Source organism: Lissotriton helveticus, chromosome 7 (genome assembly GCF_964261635.1).
Source record: "Lissotriton helveticus chromosome 7, aLisHel1.1, whole genome shotgun sequence".
In the NCBI taxonomy this organism is placed as follows: Eukaryota; Metazoa; Chordata; class Amphibia; order Caudata; family Salamandridae; genus Lissotriton; species Lissotriton helveticus.
In genome coordinates, this window is record NC_136068.1 from 1,678,844,114 (window position 1) to 1,678,866,081 (window position 21,968).

General features: G+C 43.5%; 1 protein-coding gene across 3 annotated transcripts in view; it reads left to right on the forward strand.

Annotated features, from left to right (window-relative positions):
• Nucleotides 1-21,968, forward strand: part of LOC144767615 (putative methyltransferase DDB_G0268948) — a 460,480-nt gene that overhangs the window by 304,622 nt on the left and 133,890 nt on the right. For all 3 annotated transcript variants that reach the window (XM_078651018.1, XM_078651019.1, XM_078651017.1), the window contains one exon: nt 7,412-7,625. In XM_078651018.1, coding sequence (XP_078507144.1) covers nt 7,412-7,625 — 214 coding nt within the window. The remainder of the gene's footprint in view (nt 1-7,411; nt 7,626-21,968) is intronic.

The window sequence follows — 21,968 nt, forward strand, 5'->3', positions numbered from 1 at the left end:
TCTTCGATTCTTCCCCTTCCTTGGATGTGCCTCCTCGATTTTCTTCCACGTTCCTCTTCTAGATGATTTGAATCTTCTTCAGCAGAATCTCCGCCTCTTTTCTCTTTCTAGTGTCTTCTATCAGAGTGCTCAGACAGCGTCCCTGATCTCTATGGCATCCGCCATCATCTGCGTCGGTTATGGGTCCGTGATGTCTCTGTTGGAATCTGTGTCATCTAACTGACTAAGCCTACCCTAGTCATAATATTCTATGTGTATGTACCAACCCCCAATGTTACATTATCGTGAAAATCCCTACTTTTGATTGGGTAACGAGATGGGGAGATGTCATCACACCATACTAATGTACTGCTTTTTCTTTAGTTCATTGTTCAATATTCCCGCCCCTTGGCTTACTTACCAAGCTTTATTCCCACCCACATTTCACATTGTGATCAATACATTGTAAACGAAATATAGTTTCTTCCTTCCCCTCTTTGGGTCGAGAGGTGAGGTTCCCAAGCGCTTCTTGCTAGAGGGACCTTGGCTGAGTTTCAACAGTGTCATCATGGTTCCGGATGGGTTGGGATATGCATGTGCGCCAGTCAGATGGGGTAGGAATTTCAGACACCCTCCAGGCTCAAATACGAACTATTAACAAAATCAAAGAAAGACATGTTAGAATACAAAAGTAAATGAATGCACTGTATACCACTTATTCCTACTCTAATCCCATTAACGTATTTAATCTTTCACATTAGCAATTTAATAAAATGTGAGAGGTTTAATTTAAGCATAGCTTGTACATTAACATGTGAGTTTTAGGTGGCCTTTTTAATAGCTATTGCGCAACTGCAAAGTTTTCCCACCAAAAGCAAAGACGTCATACTACGTAGATGCCGTAGACGCATGCGCAGAAAATTCCCACCTCTTCGGCAGCCATTTTAAGTCACTCGGGTTACTTATCAGTAATACACATAGGCAAGCTTCCCCTAGATTCTGTATAAAGAATGTAATGCAATATTAGTATTTACAAACATGTTGGTTACAGTATTACACAGTAGTAGAGAGGATTGCATCTAAGCAAGTCTCCCCCTGCACGCTTCCTCCCTGAGCACCCACCTTTCGAAGTCCTAGATACACAAGACTGCTTTTGAATAGCATTGACACTAGAAGGTCTGAATTGATGAAGTACCTGGCTGTGTATGACTTAAACAATGTATGATATAGCAGGTAGAAATGACTTTTCCATCCCTTACCATTAGATGTAGAGGCCGTTGAACTCCAAAAGATTATATGTATATAACATCTGGTTTGGGGTGTCATTGCTGCATGGTAAAGATGTCTCATCACACTACGGAAACTACAAGCCCATTGAAGTAGTAGTCCAAATACCCCTCCAAGCCTAATTAAAGGATAGCTTGTGCCTCTAGAAACCTCAACCTGACCACTGCCAATTTAAGAATGGTATGAAGAGTTGAAGAACCTGCTCAACTTTTTTACAAAGTGATTAGGGAGAATCCAAAATTGATCGAGGCTTTTTTAGTTGAGGTTGATACTGAACACCAAGTAACTGGTGCATTTATCAAGCTTTGTCTTAATATATGGAGGATGTTACTGACACCTCTGCGTCATACTGGTAATAAGCCCATGTGGTTTGACAAAGATTGTTGTAAGATTAACTGACAGTTACCTAGGGCCCTTAAGGCAAAACCTAGGGACCCACAAGAAGTAACATCTCTACTCAGGGAATATAAAGTAGTCACCACTAGGAGAAATACGGAAGTTCTAACCAAACAGTGGGATTCACTGGTGTTGGTGTCTGATACAAAGAACAGCCGACTTTTTGGTCGGCTGTATCTGATGTGAGACGCATGAACCAAACACTGATCCCAATTACTTGGCGCATCACTGGTGAGTCATGAGAAGAGTATTTTACAAGTACTTATGCCGCCATCTCAGAAGAGTACGAAATCCTTAAGGTACCGAGCTGTATGGGAGTCTCAGTTTTATTGTGCAAAGTAGAGGATGCAATAAAACAGAGAACAGGTAACAAAGCCCCTGGCCCAGACAGGGTTCCATTTGACCCTATTATGCATAATTATGATTTCTGAGTGCTTTTAGGAATCTTGTACACTCCCCATTGCTGACCTCATGGTCAAACTCGATAATGGTGCCCATTTTCAAAAAAGATGACTGCATGCAGCCGGGTTGTTACTTTCCAATTTCCTTTATAGTCCCAACATTTAAAATATTAGGGAGGGATCTTTACAGCAGAATTAGGGTTGGGCAGAGGAGAAGCTCATTCTTTATCCTTGCAAATATGGATTTTGAAGTCGAGTTGGGAACATGGAACAGTGTTTAGATTTGACCTTGATTATAGCGAAGTATATTGTGGCCAGACAATGCCCTATGTATTTGGCTTCTGTGGATTTTACCGTCGAATTTATTTCTGCAAATTGTTCAGAGCTGTGATTAAATTATCTTTTATATGGGATAGATAAAATGCTGGTACAATTTTTAACATTCTTGCCCAGGGACATAAAGGCACGAGTCAGACTCAACATTCACAGGGAGGTCTCTAATGACATAGAAGTATTTCGAGGAGTAAGGCAAGGGTGTGTCTTAGCTCCACTTCTATTTATTATATATATTAATATTCCTCACCAAGCCTAACGCCTATTACTCCTAATATCCCAAAGGCTATCCCCTTGCGCCCCTCTTGTTTGCGGATGTTGCTATGTTGATGGATCACACTCTAATTACACGGATTTGTGGAATTTTTGGGTAACGTAAACATGCATGCAAAGTGTGCTAAATCTTAAATCATGTTACAGCAAATAAATGATGGATGGAATGCTGATAATGCATACATTCTTCCCCAGTCAAAAGATCTGGGATAAATCCATTGTTCTTTTGCCCACTACGCCACCATAGTTTGGACCCAGCCATATGCAAATCAGTCTTGACCCTGTGCTCCATGGAAACAGTCCAGACCGAACTGCCATTCCAGGTCCTCCCTGAACCAGAAACAAGCATCCTGGGACCGGGTTCAGGGTAAGACACCCTTCTTCATCCAGGCTAGCTTGAATCCATTGGCACAGTGAGCAAGGGACACACGTCTGGGCATACCCATCCACTTAGAGTGAAAAGTGTTACGGCAAACAAATGATGGACGGAATGCTGACAATGCAAACATTCTTCCCCAGTGATAAGTTCTGGGTTAAATCCATTGTTCTTTTGCCCACTACGCCACCCCAGTTTGGACCCAGCCATATGCAAATCAGTCTTTACCCTGTGCCCCATTGGGAACAGTCCAGACTGAACTGCCAGGCCAGGTCCTCCCTCCCGAAAACAAGCATCCTGGTTCCAGTTTCAGGGTTTGTCACCCTTCTTCAGCCAGGCTAGCTTAAATCTAATGGCACAGTGAGCAAGGGGCCCATGTCTGGGCATACCCATTCCACTTATGGCAAAATGTGTTACAGCAAACTTTGGCTAAAAGTTGCCCACCTTCCCTACTCGTTCTCTATTTCTTTTCCTTTTGGGACTTACCTGTACTAGCTGTAGGTCCAGCCCCAATAATCCTACAGCTGCGTGGCTCAGGACAACCTCTGGGTGGCCATTTCCAAGGGAACAGTCAAGAGGGAGGTTTTTACTGACTAACACACTTCTCAAAATAAGGGACTTAGCTATTTTAGGGCCACTACAGCCACAGACATAACAGTAGCCTCCCCTGAGATAACCTTTACTCTTTTTGTCTCACCTGGAACATTCTGGTTGAAGAGAACCAGCCTGACATGCACCGCATTGTAACTGGTACAGGTATCTCCCAGGACAGCGACTGGGATTTCACTCACTCCCCTCTGGAATCTTCAGCTCACCTTTTAGGCTAAGATTACTTCCTCATCTAAGGAACTTCCCTGAAAAGCTACACTGGCAACCCCTGGAGACACATTTACATGCTACACTGGGAAACCCTGGAGCTACACTAGAAGTTGTGTTTTTGGGACAGAAAGGGTCACTGGTTAGTTGCCCTATCCTTTTACAGTTAAGGCACAAAGTCGTCTTGAGGTCCAAGTTCTTACCCTGGTACCCACATTTGGTTTGTGAGGTAGCTCTGGACCCACTCTACTCAACAGGGTTTTAGGTGCCTACAGAGGAGTCCTTACTTTTATCATTTTCAGGGTGATCCATTTTCTTTTCTGGGTGGGGAGTATTTTAGGCCTCTTTCTTTTAGTCACCCCTTTCATTTTTCGTTTTGAACACTCTAGGTCTCATCAAGTGATCAGCTTCCCTCCCCAACTGTTGGGGAGAGACTGGTCTCAGGTCCACTAGGTGTTGATGCCACTTTTTCTGCATGCAATCAGTTAACAGATGTACTTTCGAATATTAAACTATGAAGCCCATCATAACAATACACATTGTTAACTTTTCAACCCTCACCTGGTGCTCTGACTGAAAATCTTGAAAATCAACCCAGGACAACTTTTTGAGTCTTCCTGAAGTATATTGTATATTCTTCAGTGTTGATTTCATAGCCCTCCAACCCTTCATGAGGTGATAGGACTCAGCATCTTCCTCATTCAATGTGAGGAGTCTATCCCTGCATTTGCCTGAGAACGGTTCTCACAAGTGGGAGCCAGAGTGCTTTTTGGTTACCCTTCTACTGGTACAAGTTCTCTTGAAGGCAGTAAACCACTTGGTGATGTCATCAACTTTTGCATATTTAAGAACAACTCCTTTGGGGTGTTTAGGGTCAAAAGACCTAGGGCCCGATTCACAAAAGTAATCTGAGACAAAATCCTAACTTTACGACTTCCGGTATTCACAAAGGGCATTTAGGAGTAGTAAAGTTAGGATTTTGTTGTCTTGGTGAATGCTGCCGAAGGTCCAGTACCCCAGGTATTGGTGTGTCACAGCTCCGGTAGATGCTGTTTTCTCCACAGTTGGAGGTGAAACCGATTTGATCCTATCTGGCTTGTGTACCACTTTTAATTCAGGTGCTGCATCTGAGGAGTAGGGAAACAGCAAGTTGGGAAACCGGATTCAGTGGGTTTGGTGCCTTTGGACAGCAGTGGAGTAGTACTTCTACTCCAAGGGAGTTCTTTGGTTATTTGTCAAAGGCTGGAAGGGCTCTAGTGTTCTTTGGGGCCTCACAGTTGCAGGATGAGGCAGCACACCAACATTTTCAAGTCCATAAGGCAGAGTTTGCCACCAGATTTCTGCAGCAAAGCTTCAGTCCTTGTGTCACCAGCTCTTCTTTGTTCTTATCTTCTTCATGTTTATCTACGCTGTCACACCTAGGAATGCCATGTAAATACTAAGTTTAGGGGAGTTTAAATGGGGTGACCGGTAGTAGCCAATGAGCTACCTACCTTTATGGTGTCTACAACCTCTCAGTGATTGTGGGGAGGGGCACTACTCTGACCCTAAATGGCTAATTCCCCCTCAAACCATGATGGAGGGAAATGGAAAATGGTCTCCACGTCACCTGCTCCACCCTAGGGGTAGTGCTGGCTGAATGAGAACAGACCTCCTAATTTAACTAATTTTCCCACCTGGCCTACCCCCAAATGTGGAGCAGGACAGGGGGGTTGGCATCCTTCACTATATGGAGATACCTGATTCACATTTCAAAAGCAGCTTTGCCTTTGAAGCTTTCCGCCTTAGAATGCTTTTCCTGCCAAAAGGAGGTGTGAAACACCTCTACTCAGAGTAGGCTTTGTTCCTGGCCTTTGAAAGTGCAGGCTCTTATCACATACATTTGGAAACATGTCTGGTGATGGCAGGCTGGCTTAGACTAGTTATAGACCACAATGTCATGATTCACAATGTACCCCGAAGGTAGCTACACTACCTTTTTCCTACATTTGTCCTACCTTATTGTGCATATTAGTTCTGGTTCTGACCTTTTACCCAGTTCTGTGCTGAATAAATGTTGATTAATTTCTTGAAAACTAGCCTAATTTCTTATCGAGAAAAGTCCCTGCATATGACGTAAGCAACAGTATGAACTTATTATGTGTAAAATGTCATGGTCATCTTCATCCTAGGGCAAAAGAACTACTTTGAATAATCGCTGGTATTGTTCTGGGCTCATTTGCATAATCACACTCACTAAGTAAAGAGACAATTAACAACACTGCACAATATAACTACCTGGTAGTTTGCTTCACATTTGCAGTACCTTATAAAAATAATTGTTCACCGACATATTAGAGCTGTACAAAGTAAACATACATTTACACAGTCAATAGGACAAACAATCATAAGAGTAGACTGAACAAAATTATTACCTGTACCTTATTACCCAGGGAAGCTCTCATCCACCTTCGGCAATGTATAGCATACTGCCTCTAGGGAAAACTGCATCCTACCAAATTCCATAAAGCAGTCACTGTTAGGCCCCTAGTTTGGACTGACTAGCCAAGATCTCCACATTGGTATACAAGTGATCACTTATCAAATATTATCATTCACTTACTACCTTTGACTCAGGAACTTTAAAACAGGTGTTACTGGAGATCTTTAATACCCCAAATACCCCCAAATATGCCTAGGGTGTATATTTAGCCAACGCAGCCAACTCAATAGTGGTCAGCCTAGAGTCAGTTGTCACATCGCCCATAACATCTTTGGCATCAAAGTCAATTTTGAAAAAAGAACAGGAGTTGGCCATTTCCCTAAAAACAGTCATGGAGACCATTCAGGACACACCGAATGTAATCTCCTATGAAACAACCAAGGGGCAGCCTTAGCTGAAGAAGCCCTAAGCAGAACAATCAGACATTTAATATTATGTGTCAGATTAATGACCTTGCTGATACAAGAAAACAGTATCAATTAGGCAAACCTATTACGAGTTTGGTGGTCGGACTGCCTTTGTAGCACTGCAACCACCAGGGTTCCCTCAGTGGTGCTCAACTTGTGCCATAGCCAAGCGTATTACAAGATTCCTCATTTGTCACAGGTTCCATGGTGGTGTTACCTCAATCCCTCGGGATGCATGCAGGGGGTACATGGTGTCCCCCTGTGTGCATGCACCCCCTGTTCCTGCATGCCATTGGCTTCATAGTCCATGCCATGCATTAACTGGATTTGGCGCTCCTATGGCGCTGCCTTGGTAAGGCTCACACATGAGCCTTAGCATGGCACCTCCTTGGGAACCCCAACAGACCGCCCACCAGACCAGGAGAAAACTCCTAATGTGGTGGGCAGTCAGCGGTTCAGTTTAGAATTTTGGGAGCAGGAGGTAGTGTGGCAACCCACTCCCACCCCACAAGAACTCATAATCAGGTCCTTACGTATGGTGGAAACAGTCATAGAAGGTCAGTCTTTACAAAGCTCCCTGATTTACATTTTGAAAGGCCACAATGAATACGACTTTTCAAATTATGGTCTCATATATTCATATTTACTGTATTATTTTTAGAGTTGCCCCTGCAGAGAAGATTCCATTCGAAGATGGCTCTGTAGACCTGATAACTGCTTCCGTTGCAGCTCACTGGTTTGAAGTTGATGGATTTTTAAGGGAAGTTGATCGTGTCCTCAAACCCAATGGATGCCTTGCATTATATTGCCTGTTTCTCCACTATGATCTTCACTACAAAGATTGCTCCAAATGTTTGACTGATACATTTATGGAGGTAAGGGCAAATGCGGTTATCAGTTTGCGATTAATTGGAATATGTTTTGCATGGGAATAAAACCCATTCAGAACCTTAAAGGATTAGGTTTTGCAAACAACACAAATGAGATTTTGTTGATCCTATCTATGTATTAGGTATTATGCTGAGCTAAAGGGGCCCCCTCACACAGACACATTTCAGAGTGAGACCACCACTTCCCCTTACTTTACTCAATATTACTTGATGTCTATGTGTCTCCATGTAGTTTGACATACATTCTACCATCCCCTTTAGGACTTCATGAACAGTAAATGTAAAACAGGAGGGGTCAACTTTCACATATTATGAAGAAATCTCTACAGATAACTGTTAAGAGTAAATTGTATTATCTTTAAGGAAGGCAGACAGTGATAGTATAAGTGGTTGCTGGTACCATGCTATCTCAGTCCTTTGACTTATATTCCCCTATTTACTATCAAACTGGCTTAATCTACCACAATACAAGACTATGTCTCTCTCCTTTGTTATACACCAGAGTGTGTCGCTAAATGGGTGTGGACACAAGGGGTTGTTGTCAATTGCCTTGATGCCCCTGATGGGAGAGCCACCGGCAAATGTGATTCATATATTTGCTAGTTGTCTGCAAATTCAAGTTTATTGAGTGTATATCTGCTGTTGGCTTTCTCAGAAAACTTAATGCTGGGTAGAGTTTCATATCTGAACATCATTCTCTCCTTAGGGCTGTAGGCACCCAAGGTTTGTATGCCAGCTTTAGTTTTCTCCATTGTCATTGCCGGGTGTTGCTTGGTGCTTGAGTGGAGAAATAAGCTTCCACATGCCATTGATTAATCACAATGAGACATTATTATGAACTTGAATATGCCAGTTTGCGAATTAAAAATGCTTGGCTATCTATGGTTGTTCGATACTTGGGGCCCACTTTTTCCAGGGGCTAAAGGTGTAGCCTATACTGTCTCTGGATGTAGGGATGGAGTGTTGATTATTATCAGATCCGGGAGTATATTCTGTAGGCCTAAAATACTTTACTGCAATGATGTGCTCTTTTCTTTTTTGCTCCCCCCCTTTCTTTCTTATATTCTATGGAATTGGAATTGTATCAAATGTGTGCCATTGTGTTTTCCTCCTGTTAGAAAAAAATAACAAAAACGTTCTCATTTTGGGGAGGGGGCATGTGGCTCCCCTCCTTAAAACTTTACAGTTCCCCATTCCCAGGAGCTGAATCCTTTTTCTTAAGGTAAGGGGGTATGTAGCCCCGTGCCCACATCTTTATAGGCCCCTGTGGAACTTTCCCTTAGGGCTGTATTCCACCTAGAGCCTTTATAGACACTCCTACCACAAATGGTTAGAGGCTGGTGGCAGGGACTCCCACATGGCTCCACGTGGAGCGCCTGCTCCCATGCATTCACTTATCTTGATTGCAGCGGGTGCCAGCATTTCCTCACAATAGAGCAGGCAGTAAAACAATTGATGGTTCCCACCAGGCAGGAAAATGTTGGCAGGCCCCGCGGGTGGTGGCAGACAAGTTTTCTTGAGGGCAGAGAGACAATTTCCCAGGGAAGGCTCCCCAGGACACAAGAATGTATCCTGCCACAAGGGATAAGGTTTTTGAGTCCTCCAAGAGACTTGAGTATTAGAAAGGAGGGGCCAGTCCCTCCTCGTCAAATTATGTAATATGAAGTGTCCATGCCCTAATCCACTCCAGGGAATTTGTGTTTTTTAGGGCAGGATCACACTTTTTTAAATAATTTGCAGTGGATTCCTGGATCCACCGCAAATTTGGGACAATTTAAATAATATATATGTTTTCGACCCTGGTGGTGGCCCTCATTGGAACCCCACCAAACTAAGAAGACAAGGGTATCCCTATACTTGCCCATTCATATCTTTTTTTAACCTTTTTCTTGGACTCCAGACTGAGTCTGTATTTAATTTTGCCAATGGAGTGACCAAGGGGAGCATGATGGATGGACCTGACTTACGAATGCGCACAGATAGTGAGGTAACCCCAGAGTCCCAGGAACTTCTAACCTGGTATGATGGTGCAAAGACAGGGGTGCAGGGGCTCCTATCCATGGACTGGTAGAGAACTGCAGGAAGTGCACAGATGCAAAGCAATCCCAATGGACTACTACCCTTGGCCTGGTGGCGCACGGAGAGGAGCTGCATGAACAGAAGGTTTGTCCAAGGGACTATCCATGTATCTGATAATAGACTTACAGCAAGTCTACTAACAGGTGATCTGATGGTGCATTGACAGGAGAGTTGTGTATAGTAAAGCATGCCCATGTTCTCGTACCTTGCCTGGTGGTGTACGGACAGGTGGGTAGAAGTAGATATCCATGGTCTGGCGTCACGCCAACAAGTTGTGCATGGATACAAGGGCAGTTTCAGGGATTCCTACGTTGCTGGCTGGTCTGTTGGGGGGTGGGACAGGTGGGGCATTGTCTCTGACCTTGGTCCATTTGTCAACGACATTTGAACACAAGCTACCTCTCTCTGATCTGGGAGTGCACCGACAGAGGGCAGGGACTTTTCATGCCCTATTGCTATATGTTTGCACATATAGGGCATAGGTACATGGGTGCTGAGCAGTAGGCAAAGCTCATATTCAATGGACTGAACAGCCACTGATGAGATGTCCAGTATATCTGAGTTGCAGCACTGCTTTCTGGGCCTCTGCTGTGGTTTGCAGAAGAAGTGAGCACACAATGACATGAGCCCCTCCGATCTTGGACTGAACGGACAAGGATTAGATGCCTAGCACATCCGAGTTGTAGCACAACTTTCACTGCCTCTGCTGTGTTTTGCAAAAGACGCAAGCACCCACAACCAGAGCACCTCAGATCTTTGCTGTGTTTTCAGTGATTAGCACCACCAAAATGTGATGTGCAGCGCACTGTTTAGAAGCTCATCTTGGCCCACAGGGAGAGGCATAGAACGGGAAACCGTGCTGGAGACCCAAATTTGCAGATATACCAGGATTTCTTATAAACGTTTACTCACAGGACTTACACTGAAGAGAAAATCTCCAAAAACAGAATGATTTATGAAGTAGTGAGTTGGAAAAGGAGGTACCCCTAAAGGGTAAAAAAAAGTTATTTAAAAAACACTAACTCTGTGGGAGTTACTTTGGATTTGCGGCTTAGGCCGAAATTGTTTTAAAAATCCAAGTGCCGGCTCCCCCGCTTCTGTAGTAATTGACCCCATGGTAGGCAAGGTACAGAGCCATTTTCCCCAAAAAAAGAGAGGATGCGTGGGCCCTCCTCTTTGGGCGTACTAATGAGGTGGAAGCAAAGTACTTGGCTCATGAAACCAGGTTTCTTTAAATGCAGTTCCAGTCGTGACTGCACGTTTGCTAAAAATTCAACTCACTATGTACCAGCTTTTAGTGATAAGATGGTGGCCATTAAGGAGCACCTGACATGCTGTTCTGAATATGCCATATACAAACTTCGGTGTACATGTAAAAAAGAATATATTGGCAGCACAAAGCTCCCTGTGCACAAGCGTATACTTCAGCATGTTAGGGCTATCGTGAATTCTAATCATAATTATCCTGTGGCAAGACATTTTAAGTCAGTTCACTATAACAAACGGAAGCACTTTGAATATACTGTCTTGGAATCTGTTCCAAACACCGGACGGGGAGGTAATCGAGATAAACTTCTCAGACAAAAGAATCCCAATTCATTCTAGCTCTTGACACTCGAGTACCTAATGGGTTGAATATGAATGAAGATCTTCTTAACTGGGCTTGAGTTGCCTTAATTTCAGTTTTATAGAGTCTAATGGCGGCTCTATAATCGGCCTTTTTTCCCTGTGTCCGATCTTGTCTCCAGATCCTTTCTAATTTGCGGCATGATAATTTCATATCCCTTAGTCTAGGGGTGTACTAGGGAGCTACTTTTTGCCTTTTTATACAATGAAGAGCTTCCTTCGGCAGAGCTAAATCAAGGGAGTTGTCAATCCAATTATCAAAATTGGCACTAGCTATGTCAGGGTTGGAGGACCTCGGAAACTCGCTTGCCGCAAGCATTGATTCCCACTTAATGGAGGGAAGTTTTGACCACTTCCTACCCAGGTGTCTTTTGGGTTCTTGTACAGGGGGGAGCTCCCAGTGACCCAGTTAATGGGTAACAGGTGGTGATCCGTCCAGGGTAGAGGAATAGGGGGTTCAGTTTTTAGGGCATCAAGATTACTGAACACGTGGTCCAAGAGGTGACCTTTAACGTGTGTCGAGAGGAACCCCTTTTGAATCAGGTCAATTGCTCGAAGGCTCAGCCGAAGGCTGTTGGCTGCTGAGTCAAGTTGATCGTCTAAATGAAGGTTTAAGTCACCCAAGACGGTGAAGTTAGCCGATGTAGTCGCTAAGTTAGCAGCTAAGTCTGCTAAATTTGAGGTAAATTGACCTGGCGATCCGGGTGGTTGGTAGATCAAGAGGCCCGTGAAGGAATCTGTAGAAGATAGCTCTAATGAAAACAACAGTCTTTTGCAGGCTGGTATAGATGTAGGTGTCAGACGGCATTTAAATCTTTCTCTGTAAATGATAGCCGGACCAACTCCTCTACCCTTATTACGATCGAGTCTCTTGATTGTGTATCCTTGTGGGGTTGCCCATACAGTAGCTGGGTCAGCTTCTATATGGAGCCAAGTCTCCATCAGGTAGAGTACATCAGGGTTGTACTCCTCTATTAGAAGGGCCAGCTCGGTGTGGTGTTTGGGTAGTGATCTGCAATTGAGAAGGAGCATGTTCCATGTCCTGTGGGTGGGGATTCTCTTTAAGGTTTTTCCCGGTAATTCCCAATTACAATATGCGCACTTATGTGAAGCATCTAAGGGGCGGGTGCTGTGTAGGCATTTAGGGTTAGAGACCTTTCTTAACTTATGCAGAGCAAAGGAGTTATACGTGATTAAATTCCTGGCCATTTTACCAGAAAACTTGGTTATGGGCACGGTAGGTGCGGCTGGGCGCGAACTGGCGCAGACTGGCTTCTTTTAGGCGACTCTTTGGCACGATGAAGGCGCCCGCTCACGCGTCCGCTATGTGGAGAAGAAGGCCTCTAATTATATAGCTGAGATGGGGAAGTGAGGAAGCCCGCACCATTGGACCGCCGACCAGCGTGCCTGGCTCCTCCTATGATGGCCGCTTGTGGTGTATGCAGCCTACAAGCCTACACGTCCCACAATGCCCCTGCGGCACTTAGGCTGCCGTACAGGTATGGGAACAGGAAATAATGTAGCGCAATACAATGCCACCGGACAGAGGAATGCAAGAAAGATCAGCAGGAATCAAAAGATCCAGAAAACACCCAGCTTCCGCCTCAGGTGTAGGAAATAAAGGAGAAAAAGGTGCACAGGGCACATAAACACGAACAGGTAAGGGCAGCGAGTGGCGAAATACTAACGCGCTAGCAATCAGTGCAGAGTCAAGCTAAAACAAAATTAAATTAAAGCAGCAATGATGGGGGAATATTACCGGCGCTAGTAATTAACGCGGCTTACACCAATGCAGCACAAGTTTAAAAAGCGCTTGTGATCAGCGCGCTTCGACGCAGTAAAATGGCTAAAAGCGTTGCAATCGCTCAACTACCCCCAACCTCCATCTCAGGTTCTAGCAGGGGTGGATTGTATTGTATTGCATGGGGTGTTATTGGGTGTGTGAGTGGTTTTGTGGAGGATATCTTCAGTGATGTAATCAGTGATGCCGTTGGTGATGTTATCAGTGATGTGACCAGTGAGATCACTAACTGTGTCATGAGTAACGTAATATGTCATGTCATAAAGAGTGGACTGCATGGGCATAAGTTATAGTTAGGTGAGGTAACTATAACTGCTGAATTTCTAATGATTTTGTATGTGTGAAGTGTGAGCCTAACCATAACATCCCTGCAACCTTTGTTTTTTCTGTGAATTTCAAAGGTTTTTCAAATTCTTATAAGAAAGTATTATGGCCCTGTAATGTTTAGTTTTTTTTAGTTAAATTCTACAGTTTATTTTTAGTACTAAGGTCATTACTATTTATTTTGCTTTTTGATTTAGTATTTTTATTTAAACTGTTTGTGTAATAAATATTCCTAGTATACATTTTAAAAGATAGAAATCAGATATACTTAATTTAAATTTATAATTGTTTTGTAAATGTAAGTGAACAAGTGTTTTATTATAAATATTTGTGGAACCACAGTACCTCAAAAACAGAGGGCCAAAAACATAGACGGTACGACAAGTACCACCCTTTAGTTTCATTAATTATATCAGTGTGAACGCATTTACAAGTATATATATGGCACTGTTTTTATTTTATTTTATTTAATTATTAGCGGAACATTCAGTCGAAATGGATATCACGCTACTAGGAGAGCGAGATCCATAGTGAGTGTGAGGAAATATTAGAGGCCACTGTGTCAGGAACTAAACCATGGGGAACAGATGGGTTTTCAGCTTTTTTCTAAATGACATGTAGTAATCAATAAGCCGCATTTCTAGCGGTAGTCCGTTCCATTGAATGGCTGCCAGATGGGAGAAAGCGCAACCCCTGCCTTGGCTTTCTTAATGCGTTGGTATTGGCCTGCACCTGGTTGCACAGCATTAGATTATGTGTAGGGGCATCAAATTGGAGTTTATCCTGTAGATTTCCGGGACAGCAAGGGTGAAGGACTCTGTGTGCATGGCTCAGGAGCTTGATTCTGGCTATTTGACACACAGGCAGCCAATGGAGCTGTCTCAGACATTCCGATGCTGAGCTATACCTGCTTTAGTTGCACACCAGTTTGGCAGCCACATTCTGGATTACCTGCAGACAGGAGAAAATTAAACCAGCCATTCCCACAAAATGTGCATTCCTATAATCCAGTTTGCTTATGAGTAAGGCCTATGTGATGGTTTTCCTACATTCCAGAGGGATCCATGAGAAAAGCCTTTTTATGAGTTTTAGTGTGGCAAATCTTTTCCAGCACAGTGCACGAAAGTGGTCCCACATCGGTAGTGTTTTGTTGATAAGAATGCCCAGGTTGTTTGCAACCTGCTTGGGTGCAGGTGCAGATCCTAATGACAGGAGCGACCAAGTTGCATCCCAGATTAGGTGGGCTCTCCCTAAGAGTAAGATCTCTGATTTCTCAGCATCAAATTTCAGACGGTGGTCTGACATCGAAAACCGTCATTTCTGAGAGACAGTTGTTCAGTTTGATCCTGGTGTCCTAATGCCGTTCTTCAAGGGCTATCATCAATTGAGTGTCGTCCGCATAGTATCAAATACTGAATCCCCATTTCTTGCTGATTTTAGCAAGAGAACATACATAAGCATTAAAGAGAGTGGGGATCGGTAATGGGGATCAGGGAGGCTCCCTGCGGGAGGCCATAGTTGATAGTTTTTGGGTTGGAGGAGAAAGATCCCATTTTTCTGTTTGTGTTCTGTTGCTTAGAAAGGAGCTAAACCACTGAAGGGCTTTAGAATGTATACCCTGTTCATGTAGGTTGCTCAGGTATAGGCCATGTGAGACTGTGTCAAAAGCTGCTGGCAAGTCCACTAGGATTAAATATGGGCGCAAAATCCGTTCCGCTTGCGGAATTTGCGGATTTTCAGCAATTTTGCGATCCGCAAATCTCGAGCAGTTGCCGAAAAATCCGCAAATCCGCTCGCGGGCGGATTTACATTCTGGCAGGATGCTCCTGTCACAAAAATTAAACCTCCGCAGGAAGCACTTACAGAGATAAGACAGGTAATGGCGCCGGCAAGCTGCCAGAGTTGAAGTTGCTTACTTGTTGCAAACTATTCTCTGCCCCTGTCCTGACCCTAAACAGCCGGGTGCCCGAGGCAGGGTCTGAGAATAGTTACAAAGTGCCGGCAAGCTTAGTTACAACTAAGTCGTGCCCGAGTTGAAGGGCAAATTCAGTCATGCATTATAATCAGCCCAAACAACTAATGAGCACGGTCTAGGCTAGGCAGGTGTGCTTCCTCCCTATATCTACCATCTGCAACTAGATGTAATCCTTGATGGAGGTCTTTGCATCCACCAGTTTCTCGAGCGCAATCCCCATGTGCTTCCTGTGACCAGGAGGCTGCTTTCTTCTTATCTGCTGCTGTGATCGGTCTCTGACCCTTTATAAACAAGAGGCATGTGTACTCGCATGTAAGCCCCACCTGAGTGGGCATGCCCCACACACACTAGGGTATGCAACGTCTTCCCGCCCTTTCCCCCACTGTGATGGACAGCTCACTCGAGGGACCTCGGCGCCTTTTGGCGCGGTGGCAAAATTACACACACACGTGGTCACTGGAGACAACTCTTCTGGCCTTTTAGGCAGCTGTAGTGTAGCAAAAGCACTATACATTTACCCAACGAGGTAGCACTTACTGATTAGCCAGTAGAAAGTACTCCAGTTGAGTAGAGGTATGGCACAACATGGTGGCATCTTCATGGATAAATATGCAGGCAGGATTAATTCTGGCACGATGCTCCTGTCACAAAAATTAAACCTCAACAGGAAGCACTTACAGATATAAGGCAGGTACCCGAGTTGATGCTCAAATTCAGTCACGCATTATAATTAGCCCACACAACTAGTGAGCACGGTCTATGCTAGGGAGGTGTGCTTCCTCCCCATATCTACCGCCTACAATTAGATGTAATCCTTGATGAAGGTCTTTGCATCCACCACTTTCCCGAGCGCAATCCCCGTGTACTTCCTGTGACCAGGAGGCTGCTTTCTTCTCATCTGCTGCTCTGATTGGTCTCTGACCCTTCATAAACAAGAGGCATGTGAACTCGCATGGAAGCCCCACCCGTTTGTCCCTGCCCCACACACACTAGGGTATGCAACGTCTTCCCGCCATTTCCCCCACTGTGATGGACAGCTCACTCGAGGGACCTCTGAGTCTTTCGGCGCAGTGGCAAAGTTACAGACACAAGTGGTCACATATTTGTGCAAATCCGCGAGTTTGCAGATTTTCAAGCAAACTCGCAGATTTTTTTGCCATTTTGCGCGATTTTGCGGACCGCAAATCCGCAAAATTCGCCCATACTTAAATAGGATCAGGGCGGAGGATCTGATAATATCTAGGACTGCCAGGAGGGTGGCATTGGTTTTATTGGTGTCTCTGAAGCCAGTTTTAGATGGATCCAGGAATGTGTTGGTTTTGAGAGAATTAGACAGTTGTTTGTCAAAGAACCTCTGCATAAGTTTAGATAGATATGCAAGCTGGGAAATTTGTTGGTAGTTTGCTGGATTGCGGACGTCTGTGCCTGCTTCTTTCAGTACTGGGACTGCAATGGCCTTTTTCCAGATCTCTGGGAATACAGCAGTGTCCAGGGATTTGTTGAATAAGGGAGTTATATGAGGACATAGTGCCGGTGTGATCCATTAGAATTTGAAGTGAGGGCATGGGTCAAATGGGGACCCAGATTTAACTTTGGCCATTGCTTTTGTGACCTGTTCCTCTGTAAAAGGGATAAAACTGCTAATATGGGATTGACCCTCAGGGTGAGGAACCAGGGATTCCCATTCGTTCTCCACTGAGGGGGGATGATTTCCAAATGAAGAGTATATCTGGCCAGAGGGATTATAAATAACTGCTCCCCAAGCATTTTGTGGTCAACTCTGGATACTTGAAATGCTAGGATCTCATGTTACTCTAACTGTGCCACTGATCCGGTAAGGCAGGTGAAACAGTCAGCAGGCAGAGCAGAGGCGAGCCAGGTTTCTGTGATAAAGGCTAGATTGGGCTTCATCTCAGTTTTACTGTCTCATATCTCAAGGGAGTGTTTGGGTACTGACCTTGCGTTAAAATAAATACAGTTTAGTTGGGGACCAGACAGGTTGTCAATTCATCTATGGGACCATCCTGGCCGGGCCTGGATGCACGATTGGCAGCTGAGGTATGAAAAAGGGTGGCTTGAGTACAAGATGCCTTGTTACATGGCATATGATTAGATATTTCAAGGAGTCTTTACCTAGAGTAGCAACATTATCCGCTGAGATCTGATTTGGAAAGTGCAGGAAGTTAAGTCAATATGCAAGTTTCACTAATCTGCAAATCTATCGGCCAGATTTGTGAATTCTCACGATTACACACCCAAACCTTGTCTTTTGATTGTGTCCATAAGGACCGCATCTATACACATGTAAAACAACACCAAAAACCAGTTATTTCTCCAGTGAACTCTCCAGAAAAATGATATTGGACCAGTACGGCCCTACTTTCATAGAATGGATAAAGTCTCATCTTCTGTCCAGAATGGATGAAGAGGAAGATACACCACCTTCAAGAAAACAAAATGATGTCTGGAAGTATTTTCCAAAAGCTAGAGCTAAATATATGCAGTGTACTGTTTGTGGCAAGCAGTTATCCAGGGGCACTGACAAGAATTATTCACATGGGAAAAGTTCCATGTGAAAGCACCTAAAAACAATTCAGGGAAGGGTCTACAACCTGATGAGGTGGGAGAAACAAGGTGCAGTAGGACAGTCACCTCTACAGCACCCTGGGGAGAACCATCCCCAGCTGCAGTCATTAAAATACCAGCTGCCTACGAAGGGTTGAGTATAATGGTTACTCTCTGTGCAAAATGCTACAATAATGTTGCTGTAAAAATGACTTCTTTGGGTGTATTTTTCCTTTTCTACTGTTCTCAGGTTCTATGCTCATACACCATAAATGATGTACTGTCATAATGATTGTAGGAAAAAAACTGCACACTATGTGCATGTAATTAAGTGTTTGCATGTGCAAATGGGTATGTGACTGATTGGGTTTTTGAATGATTGTGAGAGTGTATGTGTGGGTGTGTCAGTACATGTGTGACTGACTCCATAGATGTGTGAGTTCATGTATGAGTACCTGTATGTGTGTGTTTGTATAAGAAATGGGGTCTAGAATTGACAGTGGTTTGTACCTTGTCCGAGTAGGGACCCTCATTCTAGTCATGGTAAGGGAGCAATGCAGCTAAGGCAACCCTTGCTCAATGTGTAAAGCATGTGTATATACACCTACAGTAATTCAGCAAACACATTACAAAAGAAGTCCACACCAGAGTAGAAAAATAGCCATTATTTGTTTGAATAACACAAGATCAAAACAACACACATTCATCATACACAAGTAAAGAAATCACTTTAAAAGGTTAAATAAGTTTAGTCTTTAGAAATCAATAGATGCATTCTTATTACCATAAAGTACATCAGATGCATCAGACATCAAAGACAAGAACAGGCGCAGGGGGATGAGGTGCTCAAAAACAAAGTGATGCATCAGTTCCTTACTCCAGATCGGAGAAGATGCATTGCTTCCTTACTGCTAGTCAGGGGAGATCTTGCGTCGGTTACTTACTGGAAATGAAGATGAAGCGCTGAATCCCAAACATGCAGCCTCAATTCCTTACTGCGTCTGGCATCAATAACGAGTCGGAGTTGAAGGACAATGGGTCAAAAGTCCAGATGTGCTGCATCAATTCAGCAATGGTGAAGCAGGTGCTGCATCGATTTGACAGCCGGAAAACAGGCACTGCGTCAATTCTCCAATGTTGAAGCTGGTGCTGGGTCAGTGGTAATGCATGGATTTTCTAAACAGATTACACTTCCAAGGCCGCAGGAACTGGATTTGGCACCACTTGGAAGTCATGGCTCTCAGCGGAAAATCTCAGGCACTGGTAGGTGAAGTCTTTGATGGCCCTGAATTTTCATACCAGGAGCTTCTTGGAAGCAGGATGCATAAAGAAATCTGCAGTCTGTTCACTGCCAGGAAAGAAGCAGCCAACAAAGCTACAGATAGAGTGGCAGTCCATTCTATAGCATCCAGCTCTTCTTCCTAGTAGAATGCCATCAGTCTAGAGGTGTTCTGATTTTAGGGTGCCTGAGTTTCAACACCTATATTCTTATCTGCCTAAAGGAAAGACTTTGTAGTGCACAAGACCCTGCCTCTCCCAGACCTAGCTCCAGACACACTAGCAGGGGGTGGAGTCAGCTTTGTGTGAGGACAGGCTCAACCCTCAATGACAACTCCTTCCACCACTCGAGCTCAAGAACACCCATTAGCCTATGCAAGGCATCTCTCAATTCCCTTTGTGTGCCTGTCTAGACTGAATGAACAAGAGGCTAAATATCAGGAAACTCAGACATCTATTCTGCAGCAGAGACACAGAATGGTAAAGCGAGAAAATCACCACTTTCTAAAAGTGTCATTTTTAAACACACAATTTAAAAAACAACCACTAAAAGATATATTTTTTAGATTGCAATTCCAGACCTCAACATCTGAATCCGTATCAGCTCCTACTTGCACATTACACTTGTGCGATATTTCAGGGCAGTCCCCATATTACCCTACGGGAGAGATAGTCCTTGCAGTAGTGAAAAATGAAGTTTGCAGTGTTTCACTATTAGGAAATGTAAAATAGCGCATGACATGTCCTACCTTTTAAATACAATGCACTCTGCCCATAGGGCTAACTTGGACCTACCTTATGGGTGCCTTACATGTACTAAAAGGGAATATTTGGTGTCTGCCAAGATTCTGCAGTGGCAGACCTGAGGCATGTTTGCAGGTCTAATCATATGGGTGACACAATCAATCCTGTAGGCCCACTAGTAGCATTTGATTTACTGACCATGGCCACCCTGGTGCACTTTACCATGTACTTACTAGTAAATCAAATATGCCAATCACAGAAGACCAATCACCAATACAGTTAAGCCAGGGAACACTTGCACTTTAGCACTGGTCGGCAGTAGTAAAGTTCCCAGAGTCTTAAAACCAAACAAAAATGAAAAGCAGCACACAGTAAGAAACAGGAGGTCAGAAGCAAAAAGACAGTGTGAATCACACTAAAAGATGGCAGGTCTTACCAATAGGTAAAATTAGGAAGATACATGTTTTTATAAGTTAACAAATACATTTTATGAACACATTAAAATACAATATAAACCAAAACAACAAAATAAACATAACAAGAATTATTTAACTATTTACAAGTCCAGAAACACACCCAAACTTGCTCTTCTGATTAACAGCACTAAGACCCTACCCATTTACTTGCAGTGCTGCTGTCTATTTACTTTACCTCTCCAAATGTGTTACATTTGATGGTTTGTCATCAAGGGACCAATGAGTACAGTGCATGTTTCAAAATTTATGAAACACCAAATGGTTTTCTAATGCTCAGCTGTGCAAAACATCCATAGGATGACAAACATTATTTTTTGAGAGAAACAGACTCTACCATTAAAGGCATTAAATTCAAGACGCCAAGAGAACGTAAAGATAGAGTTTTGTATTTGCCAAGTCTGTCCAGTGAAACATCTGTGGCAAGCAATTATTCGAACAGAGACTGGGGGAAAGTATCCTTATGGGACAAATTCCATATGAAAGCATATTAAAGCCACCGCCAAAGGTACATACAATGCAAAATCTTCGTAAATATGGTCCTTAATGTTATTTATCCAGAACTTATCAGAAACACTAGAGAACAAAACATTTCAAACTCATTATTCATTCAGTGGGTGGAGACTGAGGGGGGAAAATATATTTATTTATTTTATTTTATTTATAAAGTTTTATATAGCGCGGAATAGATCCAATGAGGGTATCAGAGCTCTTTACATAAGTTACACCAAAAGAAAAGTTGAGCTCTAGTCAAATATAAATGAGTATCTAAGATGAGATTGTGTATGTAGTAAGTTCTCGTTGAAGGTCAGGTTTGTGTTAGTCATTCTCCTTTAGAGATCATCATGTATCTTGGAAAATGAGCAGTTTCTGGTTGGTGTCAACCTGCTCAGGGCTGGGATCAGGGGAGAGTTTTATTCATTAGAAGTAGTTTGACTTCTTTTTTGAAGGAGGTGGTGGAGGGGTTCATTCTGATTGCTTGGGGCAGGGAGTTCGAAATCCTTAGTGCTAGGCCAGAGAAGATGCGTGTGTAGGTTTTCTTTTTCCTAAATGTTTGTGGTTTCAATAGCAGGGTGTTGGTGCTTCTCAGAATTCTGCTTTTGCCTGATAATTCAAGTTTATTGGCTAGATACTTTGGTGCATTGAGGTGCAGGACTTTGTGTGTCAGGCATGCAATGTTTAGCTGTGGTCTTGCCTCATAAGAGAGCCAATTCAGTTCCTTTAGATCCGGGGTGATGTGGCAATTCTTTCTGGAGCCAGTGACGAGACTTGCAGCCCTGTTAAGTGAGGCTCTTAAAGGATCCAAACTGAATCTCGGCAAGCCGCATAAGATTGTATTCCCATAGTCTATTCTGGGTTGAACCAGAGATTGAACTGCTGTTTTTAGGTTGTTGTCGTTAAGGAAGGGTTTTAGTTTTCTGAGAATGCTCATATGATATTTGGCTCATCTGGTGGATGTGCAG